Genomic DNA, 16,030 nt, shown 5'->3' with positions numbered 1-16,030 from the left:
TCAGGCACCTTGATCACATCTCAGGTTGGACACTCAAAAAAACAAGGCACTCAAACCATCATTGACTTATGAAAATTTTGGTTGTAGGCAGAAAATTGCAACCAAGAACATTGCATGATTAAGGACTGAGCAAAAATCTGAATAAGAACCTCATTACTGCACCATCAACTTCAATAGGAATCTGTGTAACTAAACAAGGAGTAAACCTGAATAAGGACCTGGAAATCAGATGTAATTCCTGAGATTTTCAAAGTTTTTTTTTTTTTCAAATTCCTCAGGTGTTTTTAGGATCTCTGCCAATGTTTGCAAATAGTAAGGAAATTATAATTTGTTGGTTAGACCCTCAGCTCATGTAAATTTTTGTAGGTCACTGATTCAAAGGAGTTACATCAGTTTATACCAACTGAGGATATTGGTCCATTGTCTTGTATAAAACCGTGCCAGGTTATACCAATAATCTTTTATTTTCTTCTTTATTGTAAAACATTTGGTAAATGTCAAAACTATTATTAGTAGCCTAAATGAAAAAAAAACATTTTATTTCATATTTCAGAAGAAAAACCTTACTGGTTATTGCAGCAAAATTTGAGCACACTGAAAACATAAAAAGAAGAAGAAATTTGAGCAAAACCTACCAGAATGGCTGGCTGGCAAAGTAATTTTAACTTTAGAACATTTGTGACCCTATTCGTATGATATCTCCCTCTCTCTATCTCTCTCTCTCTGCAGTCTGACATTTGTACTCCAAATATCATCATAGTATCTAAGTGCCCGAAACAAAAATAAAATTGCCACAAAATGCACACATTTTTTGTTTCAGGTGCCACTAGAAGATGTCTCTTCTTCGTACTTTCTCTTCCTGCTTCTTGCCACATTCTTCCCTTCTGCCTCATTATCATTTGTCCACTCAGAAATGACTCTAATGTCTACTTCATCAACTCATTCAATGTAATGTGTGCATACATATAGATTGCATAATTATCAGAAAGCACAGAATCTTCTGTCTTTTTGGACCAAATCCCACACTCCACCCCACACCACCAAATTCTATTAGGTCTTCTGAAAGGACAGTAATATAAGGTGCCTACGATCAATCAAATGTGGACACGCTCCATGTCTTGTCAGGCCCCTCCCAGCTATCACCCTAAGACTGCCCCCCCAGGACATTATTTCTGGGGTCAAGATGGACACATGTCCTGAAGCAAGGGGTGGCATGTGACCCCCTCCAAGAACTTCTCCCATCGCCCTCTACCAATCGCAGTGGGTTTCACCACCATAGGACCACCCTGAGAGGAGATTTGACCAATCAGCCAACAAGGTGAACGGAAAAGATGTTGCTCAGGTAAATGAACAATTAAGAAATGACGGTAAAGGATGGGGTGTAATGGGGTAGGAACCGAGCTGGGATTGCATAAATCTAAAAAAACAGGCGTGGGCTTACAGTTGTTTCTTTTCTGAAAATCTCTCGAAAACTCAACAATGCCTTTCTGGAGGACCCGGAGGGCCTGGACAGCGTTGCATCAGACAGCAAAGACAAATTGGGCCCATCTTGTTTTTGCTCAATGCTGGTACAAATCATTGACATGGACGCAAGGATGACTGCTATATGGATTTAAGGAGGACCCTTGGCATAGAACTAACAGAGCCAGTGCCACATCGTGAGCATAAAAAAGTCATGCAGTCTATTGTACATATTGCTGTTTATACTTTCCTTAATCACTGCCTTAGGGAGAAGCTTTACAAAGATTGTGAGGGCTGTCATAGGCACACCTCTTTGTTTGGGAGACCTTTAGATGGTATCAAAGATGATAGTAACTGTCTTTTTTGGGGAAAAGAGACTAAGTTAGCTGAGATGGGCTGGAGCTATTATTGTTGCTGTTGTCATTAAAATCCAATCCCATTTCCTAGAAGACAAAAGAAGACAAACACACGCAAGGGGAAAACCACCTCCAGCAAAGATAGAAAATGCAGCTTCTTTCTCTGGTGTTGACTTTTATGGAAATGTCACTGGTGAAAAAGCTCAGGCACAGCACAGTCTTATCAGCCACTCTGAGATCTGGTAAACTTGTACCAGCATCAGGCCATTTAGGGCTATTGCTTTTAGCTGCTTCTTTTTTTTTCACAGGCTGGTTGCAAAATATACACTCTTGGATGGCTAAGCCAAACTTTTATTAAACAAAAGAAAAAAGAAGAAAAACGAGAGTGGAGGGAGATGGGGATAAAAAAGAACAAACATAGGGAGAGGGAGAAACAAAGTTTAACAGCCCAGGTAGTGTTTAGGATCCAGCTGGATCAGAATGATGAAGGCTCAATAATGTTAGGGTGGAATAACTCTGTATGCCAAAATGAAAGTATGGACAGCAGGATTCGGGCCAATTATAGTAGCAGAATTCATAACTGAATTGAAATAATGAGAAGCTAGTATACAGAGTAAGAAAATGAATGAAAGATATGAAGACTATAATTAGGAAATATCTGAGATTGTCTGCCTCCCAGAGATTCTCATATGCCACGCCATAACTGTAAGTGTTAAAGAGCAGGCTTCCGTTCTTAGCGACACTAGCGTAAATCTGGAATCACCGCACTGAAATCACGAGAGAGGACTGGGGTTTACACTGATGTAAGTGAGATCAGAAACTGGTGCAATATCTTCATCAGGAAATCCTGAGTACTGCTTAGCAGCCCCAACTTCAGCAGACACAAATGTCACATACATAGAGACACTCAAAAGTGAGGGAATTCGGCATCTCTGAATTTGCTCCATACATCTAGCTAGCTGTCATTTCTGAGGTGCCATCAGTATGTTATCCAAATAGCCATGGAGGTCTTGTTTGGGCAAAAAAAGTAAAGCTAGATCTATTGCAGAGGAGAACAAGATAGTGTATCTTCTAGAGTCTGAGGGAATCATACCATGCTAAAACAGACATTTTCTCCCCATTTGTGACAGTCTCATTCCTCCTCTGGCTTCAAGCCATTTCTAAGAACCAAATAACGGTAACATAGAAATGCCCTTGTATTCCAAGGCTGAAATACTGCCTTGGACCAATATTGGAGGAACCAAACCCCAACAGAAGTAATTTAATGGCACAAACCATGCTACATATATGCAAATATAGATGTCTTTTCTCCTCCAAAATCCACCCATGGAGATAATTGTTGCCATATAGCCTTCAAAGGATCTTGGGGTAAATGTTTCTGAGGTCCCTCCTGAGATGTGTGCTTACAGCAGACACTTCCCTGCCCTGGCTACTCCTGCATGTTCAAAGCAAGGCACAAAAATATATGTAGGATCTAACTTCCTCCTGGGAGTAACTCCAACTACTTATGCAGAGTTACAGCAGTGATAATGCTAGGCCATGGTTTCTTGTAAGCGTTTTTGCAGTACCTTAAATTGACTGAGTCAAATATTCATGGATTTTCAGAATTCAAGGCCAAAAGGGGCCATCACAATCTAGTGTGACCTTCTAAGTGTCTGGCATTTGGGACCCCCAGATTCTCATCACTGGGGTAACTCTGTAAACAGCCATGAGGACAATGTAGTGACTCAGCATTTACACTGGCGAACAGGACATGGCCAAAGCTAAGGGCATGAAACTCATAATACCAAGCAAGAGAAGAACTGATGGGGAAGAGAAATGGTGCATGGAGTATGGAAAATCAACTACTCTTTCATATAGAGACGTGTTCCCATTCATGTTGGTTAGAGCTAGTTAGATATTTTCCCATGGGGGGACATTTTTATTTTCAATGAAAAATAGAAAACAGAGATATTTCAATTCAGAAATGCCACTATGGTTCTTCATGGGAATTATAGTTCACGTGCCTCATGCTACCATTATAAACTGGGCTCCCTGGTCTGACTACATCCCCCATGATGCATCATGGTCTTGCCTCTTGGTGAGGGAAGGTGGTATATCATTGAATTCCTTTGGTATGGTGGATCATGGGAGATGTAGTCCAGCTGGGGATCCCAGAGGAGTATGAAGACTGACCTACAACTCTGTGGCCAGAAAGGGACATTAAAATTATTTAGTTTGATCTCCTGTATAACACGGGCCATAGTACTTCCCCGAAATAATTACTAGACTAGATCTTTTAGAAAAACATTCACTCCTGATTAAAAATGGTCAGTGATGGAGAATCCTTCATGACCCTTGGTAAATTGTTCCAATGGTCAATTACTCTCATCATTGAAAATGTATGCCTTATGTCCAATCTTAATTGGTCTAGCTTCAACTTCCAGACATTAAATTGTGATAATTATCTCTGCTAGACTGAAGAGCCCATTATGAAATATTTTCCCCCATGTACGTACTTATAGATGGTAATCAAGTCACCTCTTAACCTTCTCTTCATTAAGCTAATAGGTTTAGTTCTTTGGGTCATGTTTTCTAATCTTTAATCGTTCTAATGGCTCTTCTCAGAGTCCTCTTCAATTTATCAACATTCTTCTTGAATTATGGGCACCAAAACTGGACACATAATTCCAGCAGCTGTTGCTCTAGTTCCAAATATAGAGATAAAATAACCTCTTTACTCCTATTCGGTCTACATTGCAGAGGATGGGGGGGAGATTCCCAAACCTGAGCCATTCTTTTTGGGAGACAAATCTGAGGAGGCGTCATTAGAGGAGGTTGTGATGGGTTCCACCTGGAGTGCCACCTGGAACTGGGGAACCACCGAGCCCTCTGACCCACCATCCTGTGCTCCCCCTCACACTGTGCTGCTGTGACAAGCTGCAGACATGCTCCCGATCTTAAACTTCCACCAACATACACACAGGTAGGGGTACACCCAGCTGCAGTTACATGCAGGCTCTCTGACCGGCCACTGCATGTGAACTAACAATATAGAGGCTAAACCCAAGGTAACTCTCAGCTCCCCAGGCATTCACTCCCTCTGGAGCATAAACCCAAAATTATACTGGCTTGCGCTGCACAGGGAACTGTACAGCGTAAGCTCATAGCATTCGGGCCCCCTCTCCCCAATATGCAATCTGTGACCTAAGATTCCCACGCATTTCACTCCAAATTCAGTGGTTTAGATTAAAACATAAAATAAATTTATTAACTAGAAAAGATAGATTTTAAGTGATTATAAGTGATAGCAAGCAAATCAAAGCAGATTACCCAGCAAATAAACAAAAATGCAACCTAAACTTAAGATACTAGATAGATTGGATATGAATTGCAGATTCTCACACTAATTGATTTTACAGGCAGACTTGTAGATTCTTAAGGGACAAGCTGAACTTGCTTTACAGCTTGGAATCCCCAGGTCTTTCATACACAGGCTAGAAATCCCTTTAGCCTGGGTCCAGCACTTCCTCCAGTTCAGTCTTTGTTCCTCAGGTGTTTCCAGGTATTTTCTTTTTTTGGGGGTGGGGGTGAAGAACCCCAGATGATGTTATTCCCTGCTTTATATAGATTTAGCATATTGGACGAGCCCTTTTTTCTCAAAGCTTGGTTCCCAGAACGGTTTTTGGAAAAACACTGGCATCCCAAGATGGAGTCCAGCATCATGTGGCCTAATCACATATCCTTGACGTTTCATAGCAGCCATTACTTACAGGCTGTCTATAGCATTCTCAGGAAGGCTCACAAGGTGAGGGATAAGCTTCTCCTAAGGCCTATTGTTTTTACTAATGGCCCATTCCATGAATAGGCTCTTCCCCAACCACTGTCTAGACTGAAAGCATCTTGTCTAGTTGGCATTATCCAGGTGTAATTACAGTTGAAGTACAGATACATAGTCAGTATTTATAACTCCAGATTCAAAAATGATACATGCATACAAATAGGATAATCATATTCAGCAAATCATAACTTTTCTAATGACACACCACATGACTTATCTTGCATCAAATACATCATAATTATGCCATAATCATGTCATAATAATATCACTATGAAGACTATGGGGTGCAGTGTCACAGGGTCTACCCCAATCTCTTTCTTGTGTGGCTCTGAGGCTGGGTCATGCAGCTTCAGGAGGGGTGAGATTTGCTGCTGTCTCCCTCTTGGCAGTTTTAGGATCACTCGGGATAAAGCAAAGAAATGCAACACATTTAACATTTCTGAAAGGGCAGGTATTTCACTCTTTTATTCTCATAAACCAACTGTAGCGGGGTGGTTATCCCGCTCCTGCCTGAGGGGTTTAAAACAGCCCTGGTAGAGGGCTGGGGCAAAGGGAAAAGCTACGGGGCTGATTGGGGAAGTAGCCACAGCTGGGCCATACCCCAATCAGGCCACAGCTGGCCTGTATAAGAAGGCTGGGAGACAGGAGCCCAAAAAGTCTCTCTCTGCCTTCAGAGAGAGACAGGCCTGGCTGCAGCAAGCTAGAGACAGGGCACCTGAGTGGAGCAGGGCTGGGGGACAGGCTGAGGAGCTGGGGAGCTCCAGCCTGGAAAGCCTCAGGCTGTGGCCTAGCGGAAGGCTAAGGGGTACTGGGGGTTGCAGAGGGCAGCCCAGAACTAGGCTAAGGCAGCAGGTTCAAACCCCGCCTTGCCAATGATGAGTGGCCTATACTGCAGTCTGCCCCAGGGAACAGGAGCTAGATGGTGACTGGCAGTGGCCTTATTCTGAGGTGAGGTAGGGATAGTGGGTGGGGGTTCCCTGGCGAGGGGAGACCCTAGTACTGAGGGGTGTACTGCTGGGGGGCAGCACCCGAGATACAAGGGCACCGGGGTCTGGGAGGGACATGGGGCCAGAGGACAGGTGGATCACCGGCCTGCAGGGGGCGCTCCAGGATGCTGGAAGAGCTAATTCCTGAGGCAACCAGCAGGAGGTGCTGCAGGGGTGAGTCCGCCTCTCTACACCAATCAAGAGATTAGCTTGCAAGTTCTTGGAAAATTCATCCATACTCATAGAATATGTACTGCAAGTGTGGGGGCCAATGCACTGTATTCTTCACACGTTAAAGTGCAAGTGGGGTGGGGGGGCAGTGCAAGTCTTAGGTATTTCCCTCCAAAATGTGTCACAGAGCCAGAGGTAGTCTGGAGTATAACAGGCACTCTAAGGTAAGTTAGGGCTACTCACAGGAGTGTGACTTTGCCAGATCATATCCCAGTGATTGCCCCATTACATATGCCTTTTATCTTGAAATATCTGTGTTCTTGTAAAAGACAAAAAATCTAAGCACAGCTTTCCTCAAGGCTTCCTTAACCTCCTTGTTTTTCAGGCTGTATATGAGGGGGTTGACCAATGGGGTTAGGGCTCCATAGACAACAGAGAGCACTTTGTTCAGGTCCCTCAATGCCTCAGAGCCTGATAGCAGATACACAATGACTAGCGTCCCATAGAATATTGTCACCACGATGAGATGGGAGGAGCAAGTGGAAAAGGCTTTTTGCCTCCCGGTGGTGGAAGGGATTCTCAGGATGGTGGAGATGATACAAGCATAGGATGCCACTGTTAATAGAAATGGAGGCAATGTGAATATGGAGGAATGTATGAAAGCAGTAACTTCCAGCGTGTGAGTGTCGCTGCAGGACAGTTTTATTATTGGGCTAAAATCACAAAAGAAATGATCAACTTCACTGGGGCCACAGAATCTTAACTGTGACATCATAAATATTATGATGGCAACAGACATAAATCCACTGATCCAAGACCAGGCCACTAGCTGGAGGCAGAACCTGTCATTCAAAAGGACCGCATAATGTAGCGGTTTCAATATTGCCAAATACCGATCATAGGCCATCACAGATAAAAGAGAACATTCAGTGGTTAACAGAGAACCAAAGAAATATAATTGTGTGATGCACTCACTAACAGAAATGGTTCTGTCCCCAGTCAGGAGACTGGTCAGCATCCTGGGCAGGATGGTGGAGCTGTAGCAGGTCTCCAAGCAGGACAAGTTCCCAAGGAAGAAGTACATGGGGGTGTGAAGTTGCTGGTAAGCCACAACTAGTGCAAAGATGAGGATATTCCCGGTCATGGTCACAATGTAGATCACTAGAAACAGCAGGAAGAGAAAGATCTGCAGCTGAGGGACATTCCCGAATCCAAGGAGGATAAATTCTGTGATGGAAGTTTCATTTCCCTGTTTCCTTTCCATAAGATTCATCTAAAGAAAATATATTAAAAAATCCAATTTATATTGTAACTTCCATTTCAATATACTCAACCTTTTAATTCTGGCTTCCCACTGCTAGTTACAATGTCAATGGCTGAGTCAAGAGTCCAGATGGCAGAGGCATTCTTGGTAAAATTTTTGAAAGTGCCCACATTAAATCACATTTGAATAGTTCCTATTGTCTGGTATCTCTATGGCAGAACATCTCCCTTTCTGCCTACTGAACATCCCGGTGTATTACTCTAACCACAATGTCTGAGATTACCAGTGGAGATTAAGGGAATTAAATGCCACTCACTTGGCTTCAAATCAAAATACCAGTCATATCCAAATGCTGGGCTCATACTTCTTTTACCCATATTTACACCGCAGAGTCCAGCAGATAGAGTGGACACTGGAATTGGATCCCAGAGACATCGGTTTTATTGCTATCTCATCCACTCCATGTCCTTTGACTTGTCACTTCTCCCCCTCCCCCCCCCCCCCCGCCACCCAGGCTCCTGTGCTCTCCTCTATAAAATAGATGATGAGGATTGTACCACTTACCTTTTCTGAATGTTATTTGAGATTTGTGAAACTAGAGCTGTACAAATGCTCAGTTGCTCTTGTGTAAAATGGACTTGATATTTAAGACAGTTTACAAAGTTTTTTAATAGTTATGATAATTATTGCAATATAATTGTGATATGTTATCATACTGCTATGAGACCATGCATATCTTTGAATAAACTTAGGAAGCGAAATTAAACATAACTCAGAGTAGCATCAAACTTTTCTATTTTCACCTTAGTTTCTGTAGATGTTAAACACAGAGTTGATGCCATAACACATTTATTTTTATACATTTTCTTCCCCCTCCCCTCATTTTACTGATATATCTCTGAAATCTCTCTTAAAGGGAATCACACAGTATGTTCATTTCTCTGCAAGGATATTCACCATTCTTTCTGACAGCCACTCAGCATCTAAAATTTACTGGTAAAATTTTCAAGAAATGCCTCAGAGCCAGATTTTGAAATGTATTCATGCACCTTATCTTGTGGATAGGCCCTTTGGATATTTTAAACATGACACAGAGCATAATCTGTACAGCTTGATTAAGGAGTTTTGCCAATGTCTGCTTGGATAAGATTTGGGGAATATGTCTTTGTCCAGTTGTTAATTCCAGTTGGTTTGATGAATGCTATTTCTAGTTGCAACCATCTCTCTGGATGGGATCATCTCTTTTGTAGAAGGAAACATATAACAGGTTCTGGGTAATATATCCCTGGAAAGCAGTGATAACACCGTCAAGGGCCATCAACACTGAATGGCTCAACCCTGGTGAAACAAGGGGAGTGCTGAGAGACTCACATCTAGTAACAGTGCACAGTCACTACCTGGATCCAGGGAACTCAGTAGCACATGGGATTCAGAGGTTGGATCCAATCACAATGGTCCAATGTCCATTCGGAGCTGGGAATGGGACCAGAAAGTTACACTTGCACCTAAATTTTCCCCTTGACTGCTCCACTAAAGAAACCCACAGGAATATTTAGTAATCCAAAGAATGGAAAAGACCATTCAGAGAGTCTTCTGGTTCTAATGTCACAAGACTTCTGGTGGCCATTAGAGTTTTTCAGCTAACAATCCTGTTTTCACTGTTCTTATTATTTGAATCTCACTTTTTTAAACAAATTTATTTGAGCATAAGTTTTGGTGGGCTAAAGCCCCCTTTATCAGATGCATGTAGTGAAAACTACAGTAGGAAGATATATATACACACAGAGAACATGAAAAAATGGAGCTTGCCATACCAACTCTTAATGAGACCAATCAATTAAAGATGAGCTATTAGCAGGAGGAAAAAAACTTTTGTAGTGATAATCAGGATGGCCCATTTCAAACAGTTGACAAGAAGGTGTGAGTAACAGTAAGGGGAAAATTAGCAGGGGGAAATAGTTTTTAGGTAGTGTAATGACTCATTCACTCCCAGTCTTTATTCAAGCCTAATTTAATGGTGTCCAGTTTGCAGATTAATTCCAGTTCCGCTGTTTCTCATTAGAGTCTGTTTTTTGAAGTTTTTTTGTTGAATAATTGCTACTTTTAGGTCTGTAATTGAGTATCCAGGGAGGTTGAAGTGTTCTCCTCCTGGCTTTTGAATGTTATAATTCTTGACATCTGATTTGTGTCCATTTGTTCTTTTGTAGAGACTGTCCGGTTTGGCCAGCAATGCCCCTCTGCCATGTACATGTGATTATATATATATATATATATATATATATATATATATATATATATATATATATATATATATATATATATTCCTACTGTATTTTCCACTACATGCATCTGATGAAGGGGGCTTTAGCTGACGAAAGCTTATGCTCAAATAAATTTGTTAGTTTCTAAGGTGCCACAAATACTCCTCATTCTTTCTGCTGATACAGATTAACACAGCTACCACTCTGAAACCTGTCACCCTTTTTTGTAACACCATTGCTGCTGCTGAAAAGCACAAATAGGATGGGAATTTGGAAATATGAGCTAGTGACCTAACCTATGTGGAAATATGGAAAGAAGTTGTTCATTTATTCAACATAACTGCAGAGATAGTCTGGCACATAATTAATGCACATGCTAAATAAATAAATGCATAACTCCTATTTATGTTTCCAGCTCCTACACTATCAAAACACACAGCTGGAACCCAACATTTAAATTGGTAATAAACATTTGGGAATAGTTTGACACACAAACGTATTAGGTATGTGTGTTGTAGTCAGGATAATCATGCAATTTTCCATTGGGTGCAGGAGTATAACACACACAGTGGGAACATGGAATGCAGGGTACGTGCCCACCCAGAAGGAAATTAAGCCAGCCTAGAATTTTGATTTACTCCAGAAAGAAAGGGCTCAGATTTTGAAACAGTTAAAGATGTTTTGATGGGATTTATTCATCCAATTGCCATAGAAGAAGATGTTCAGTGGAAAAAATGAGGCAGTTAGGTTGAAATTCCAAATATTGTCCAGGACTTACTCAGTTGAAATTACAATCTATGTAATCAGATTCTAGGATTGTCATTCCATGTGTCACTCTGAAGTTTCTATGCCTGAAAATCAAACTAGAATCCTCCAAAAGGTGAAAACATGAACAAATTGCTATGGAGGAGTACAAAGGACTATCACAGGCTTGTAGGGACAGAATCAGTAAGCTAAGGCACAAAATGAGTTACAATTAGAAAGGGACATCAAAGGCAATAAAAAGAGGAATTAAAAGTACATTAGGAGAAAGACAAAGGAAAGTGTAGGTCCTCTATTTAACAAGGTAGGAAAGGTAATAACAGATGACATCAAGAAGGCTGACAAATTCAAACAACCAGCACACACAAGAACCCCAAACATCTCTCCAAAGACTAGAATGTCAGTTGAGTCAGCATGAAATGATGGAAATAGGTACAATAACGTTAAGAGCTCTTTTTGTTTAGAATATCACCAGGTTCATTTATCACTGTGCTTCTTTGTTAGTTAGTGTCCAGTTTTTAACTTCTCAGCCACTTTTGGATTTTCTACACACAGACTTTATGAGCTACACTCATGGAACAGTACAGGCTTCCAGCTACTAGTGAAGAAGTAAGCAGATTGTCTCCAGGGAAAGACGCTTGCTTGGCACAGTGACTTTGCTGACCTTGCAGCTAAAGGGTAGGCAAAATTTCAGAGACGAGGGACCTCTAACAAATTTGATTAAATTAGCTCTAACTTTTTTAAAAAAAAAACTTTGATTAATCCCTACTGGATGGAACACAAAATGTCATTCTCCTTTCCCCTCCCTGCACATTCTTCCGCCTTCTTTCCCTTCCTCTCTCATTTATTTTTACCTTTCTGTTCTTCTGCTTTATTTTATTTTGGGCAGGGTATTTTGTTCTCCAATTCATTTTTTAGGAAAAGAAAAATACAAACAAACAAATAAGAAATGTACACACTTAAGACTACATTACAATTACTGAGTTAACATTAAAATAAGGAAGGATTAGATGTTTAAAGGAGTTTAAAGGAAACAATTGCCCTCTCACTTACCCCAGTGTAAACTTGCCCTGAAGTCAATAGAGATGCACAGCTGTAAAACTGTGATAAGTGAGAGGAGAATGACACCAAAAGAGAGGTGTCTTCTTATTCCCCTTCAATTTTGTAATGACCCTATACAAATTCTTGCCTAGAACATTTGCACATTTATCATATTCTCAGCACCATTCCCCATGTGCTGAATTGCAACCACCTATATCTGCTCTGGTGACCACATGGGAATTCTCACCAAAGAGTTTCTGCTGTGATGTTGCCAGGCAACCAGAGCTGTTCTTTAGTTACAAATGGTGACAGAGGTCAGCTGTGAATGATGCTAAGTTTCTACTACATCTGATATAGGGGTGGGTTATAGAATGAACTGTTTCAATCTGCAACGGCTGGAAAAGCTGAAGGGGGGTCACTTCGTCATCAGAGAAAGCTGTAGAAAAGCACAGAATGCTCATAGGTCCCTAGATGTTGCTTTGCAGTGACTGCACCCATGGGGAGGGTATCATGTTGCTGTAGTGTCCTGATGAGACACCATAAATTATTAAACAGTAGCCAGCATGCTGAGCATGGCTATAGGTGACCCTCTACTACACTCATTTCAGAGTTGGGAGCAAACGCATTCCTGCCCTGTCTCTAGTATCTTTAAGGGAGTTAGACCATTATTATCTGTTACTTCTTTTCTTTAGCATTTCAGGATCTTCCCTGAAGGGAAGGGAGATGGTTCCTTTCTATTCCCTCCACCTCTCAGCCCTTACTGGGATCCAGGTTTCCCCCTACAAAGTGTGACTAGTTCAGTGTTGTGCACTGTGGCAGTTAGGAAGAACAGGGCCCCTTGGGTGGGATCTGGGAGGAGCTGTTCTGTTTCCTCAGTATGAAAGTGAAATGAATTATATTAAAGAAATAGAATGAATTAAAGAATGCTGTATGTACCTTTAAGTAGAAATGAGAAATGCTGCAAGCCAGGGGGCAGGAAAGCAGACATTAACTGCTTAATGAATTGCCTCACTTAAGGGCAATTGGTGAAGCATTAGCCTTAGATTGATAAGATTAAAAAGGAAGCAGGATATGCATATTGTGCCCTATGCAAATTTTACAATTTTGCTCTCTCTGTCTCTTTGTTTAGTTCACACCCTTTTATCTGTATAAATAAGACTGTTTGAATCTTGCATGGGGGCTCACATTATCTGAATGTATTAGCAGAGTGCTGTGCTAATAAAACAGAGTGGTCTGACAAACTACGAGTCCTAAGTCTAACTTTGACAATTTGGAGGTCCCACTGAGATGGCAACCATCTTCACTGGGGCCGTGTGATTCCTGACCATTTTTGTAGGATGACCGTGGCAGCTGGCACCTGGGCATTTGGCCCGAGCGGTCCTCCTCCTGAACGGAAGGGCGCACGACCACAGTGAGGTCTACGCCATCGAACCTGTTGGTTCCCACTCTGTTCTGGTAGGGATCCCGGGATCTGACATCAGGAATCTGGTCAGGTAATTATTTCTGTGTTTTGTCCGGACTGAGGACTGTCCTGTCTCTGTGTCTATCCGTCCTCCTGTGGAGTGTTTGAGTCTGGATGCCATCTCCATCCAGGGATCAGCCGACCAAGGGGTTCCTGTCCCCGTGGTCTGAGTGAGTGAAATCTGCACAATCGCAGCCACACCACACCTTGGGTAAAACCCTTCATGTGAAGCAAGGGCGATTGAGGCAGTAGCCTGTGGGCTCCTTTTGTGTGCTGCACCGGGCATCGCTCTGAGGAACCCAAATTTTCTGCTTGTGTGATTGGTATGTGTAAAGTCCTCCTGCATTGGTAACCAGATGTCTAAGTTGGGACAGTTCCCTAAAGGAACGCTGGCTCAGTTTTAGGAAGGGTCCGGACTCCTGTAAATTTCTGGAAAAATGGTCCAGGCTAACTCAGGGAGATTCCAAAACTCAGTGGCCACTGTTAAAATCTTGGAAAAAGGACCGAGTGGACATCTTAAAAGACAAACTTGGCCAATCTAAAACTAAATTGGAAAAGGAGAGGTTAATTGTTTAATGCAGTGGTGGGAAGAGGCAAATCGTAGGTGGACAAAATCAAAACTCGCCTCTCTCAAATATTCAAATAATAAGTTAAAAGCTTTATTAAAAGCCTCCTCTCCCACCACCAGACCGAGCGCTCCCCTTTACCCCATTCTCCGAAAAAAACCTGCAACAACCCTGGATCGATCCCAACCCCCTCCATACTCCCTCTCATTGTAAAAAGGACAAAAAGCCCCTTGTTCTGTTCGCCTTCATTGTCTGCCTCAGAAACTGATTCTTTAGTGTTCCACTACCAATTCAGCAAGGAGGGTGGGCTCCTCAACTCCCCTTCCTTGTCCCTTTCCTTAAACATTTCTTTCAAAATTGTGAAATGACCACATTAACACTCACAAAAATGGTTCATTGGAAAAAGCAGGATCGGGCCCAGACAAGCAGGCAAGCAACAGATAAAGAAACTGAAAAATAGGTTGGAAGCCCTAAGGGCATAGTGTCAGGAGTAAGTGCAAGCATGAACCTCTGGAACAATACTTAAAATGGTGACATCTGAGTTGATAAAGGTGTTATTTTGGGAAATAAACAAGTGATTTAAGGAAAGAGAGTGAAAAGTTAACTCTACAGAGGCTGGAGAGAATTAAGCAGTTAAACCTTGTAAAAATGTTTAAAAGGACCTTGTTAAAAGAATTCTTGGTTTCTCTGCAGCCATTCTGAAGGAAAAATGGACCCTTTTCCCAAAAAATATCTCTAAATAATCCAGGTAAAGAGACTATCTAATTAAAATCATTTGACTATGGACAATTGAGTCAAATTTGCTAAAAGAACATAGGGGGGGTTCTATTGGAACTTAACTGCCCCAAATGTATAAAGGTAATGTAATCTATGTACAGCTATGTAAAAACAAAGCAGTATAAAAGGGATGTTAAGTACAAGAAAATGTGTATGTATCTGTCTGTCTGTGGGAATATGTGAGGTTTGTAAAACTCCTGTTTTGTAGATTTAAGATAAATTGGTTTTGTTTTGTTTATAATGCCACTAAAAATCCACTTGACTCTTTAATTCAAAGTTGCAAAACTGACAGACCTTTTGCCAGACACAGGTAATCAGTGTTGGCTGGCTTTGAGATTTGGTATTTAACCCTTAAGGGATAACTTGATTCTTTACAAAATGTAAATGTTTTCAAATAAAGACCAAGTCATGACTGTAGCAGGGCAGTCAAAATCAGAAGAATAGGGAGAGATTCTGGATTCTTGTTTGTTTGTTTGTTTGTTTTTGTAATAAAATAGCAGATGAAAGCTGTAGTAAAAGAATAAAGACAGTGCCCCTCTGAAGCAACAGCAGGGGTGAGGTGCACAAAACAAAAAGAAGCAATGTTAGAAACACTGAGCCTTAAAATGGCTCTGTGTAATCAGACTGTCACTTTGGTAAGGGTACATAAAACTCTGTAAGAACAAAATCATCTGTCTCTGTATAATGGGCTATGTGTATGTGTTAATTCTTGGGGGAAAAGTGTTTTAAAAGAATGGAAGTGTTAGCAACCTTCCAATAGACAAATGTAAATGTAATGTAAGTACAGTGTTTACAAAAGGTAAAAAGGTAACACAGTTCCTAAAACAAAAAATAGGCAATGTGGGAAACCGACCCGTTCATATTATACACGCAAATGGGAACATGTTAAGAATTGCCACTGCAGAAAGACATAACAGCTTACCATTGGTATAACGTATTTTCTGAATGGTCTCCCACAACTACTGGCATACTATTGTTACTAACCCTAACTGTTTTTGGTTTTAAATTGTATGTGTTTAATTGTAATGTCTGAAATGTGCTGTTGGATAAAACAAATGTATGCAAAGCTAGAGCCACAGGCCCAAATCACCTCCCAGTATTTT

The 16,030-nt window shown here is 41.3% G+C and overlaps 1 protein-coding gene across 1 annotated transcript; it reads right to left on the bottom strand.

Moving 5' to 3' along the window:
• Window positions 1-5,099: 5,099 nt before the first annotated feature.
• Window positions 5,100-15,556, bottom strand: LOC112060460 (olfactory receptor 5AP2-like). The gene is made up of 2 exons (XM_024110908.3): window positions 12,135-15,556; window positions 5,100-8,067 (listed from the first exon to the last, which is right to left on the bottom strand). The coding sequence occupies exon 2, from the start codon at window positions 8,065-8,067 to the stop codon at window positions 7,093-7,095; it is 975 nt and encodes a 324-aa protein (XP_023966676.2). The 5' UTR covers window positions 12,135-15,556; the 3' UTR covers window positions 5,100-7,092.
• Between the last annotated feature and the right edge of the window lie 474 nt (window positions 15,557-16,030).

This window comes from Chrysemys picta, chromosome 13 (assembly GCF_011386835.1).
Source record: "Chrysemys picta bellii isolate R12L10 chromosome 13, ASM1138683v2, whole genome shotgun sequence".
NCBI lineage: Eukaryota > Metazoa > Chordata > Testudines > Emydidae > Chrysemys > Chrysemys picta.
Note: the sequence above shows the minus strand (reverse complement) of the source record. Positions and strands in the feature narration are given on the sequence as shown.

What these genes read in the sequence shown, in the direction of transcription:
- LOC112060460 (XM_024110908.3), bottom strand. Translation starts at nt 8,067, where the DNA reads ATGAATCTTATGGAAAGGAAACAGGGAAATGAAACTTCCATCACAGAA.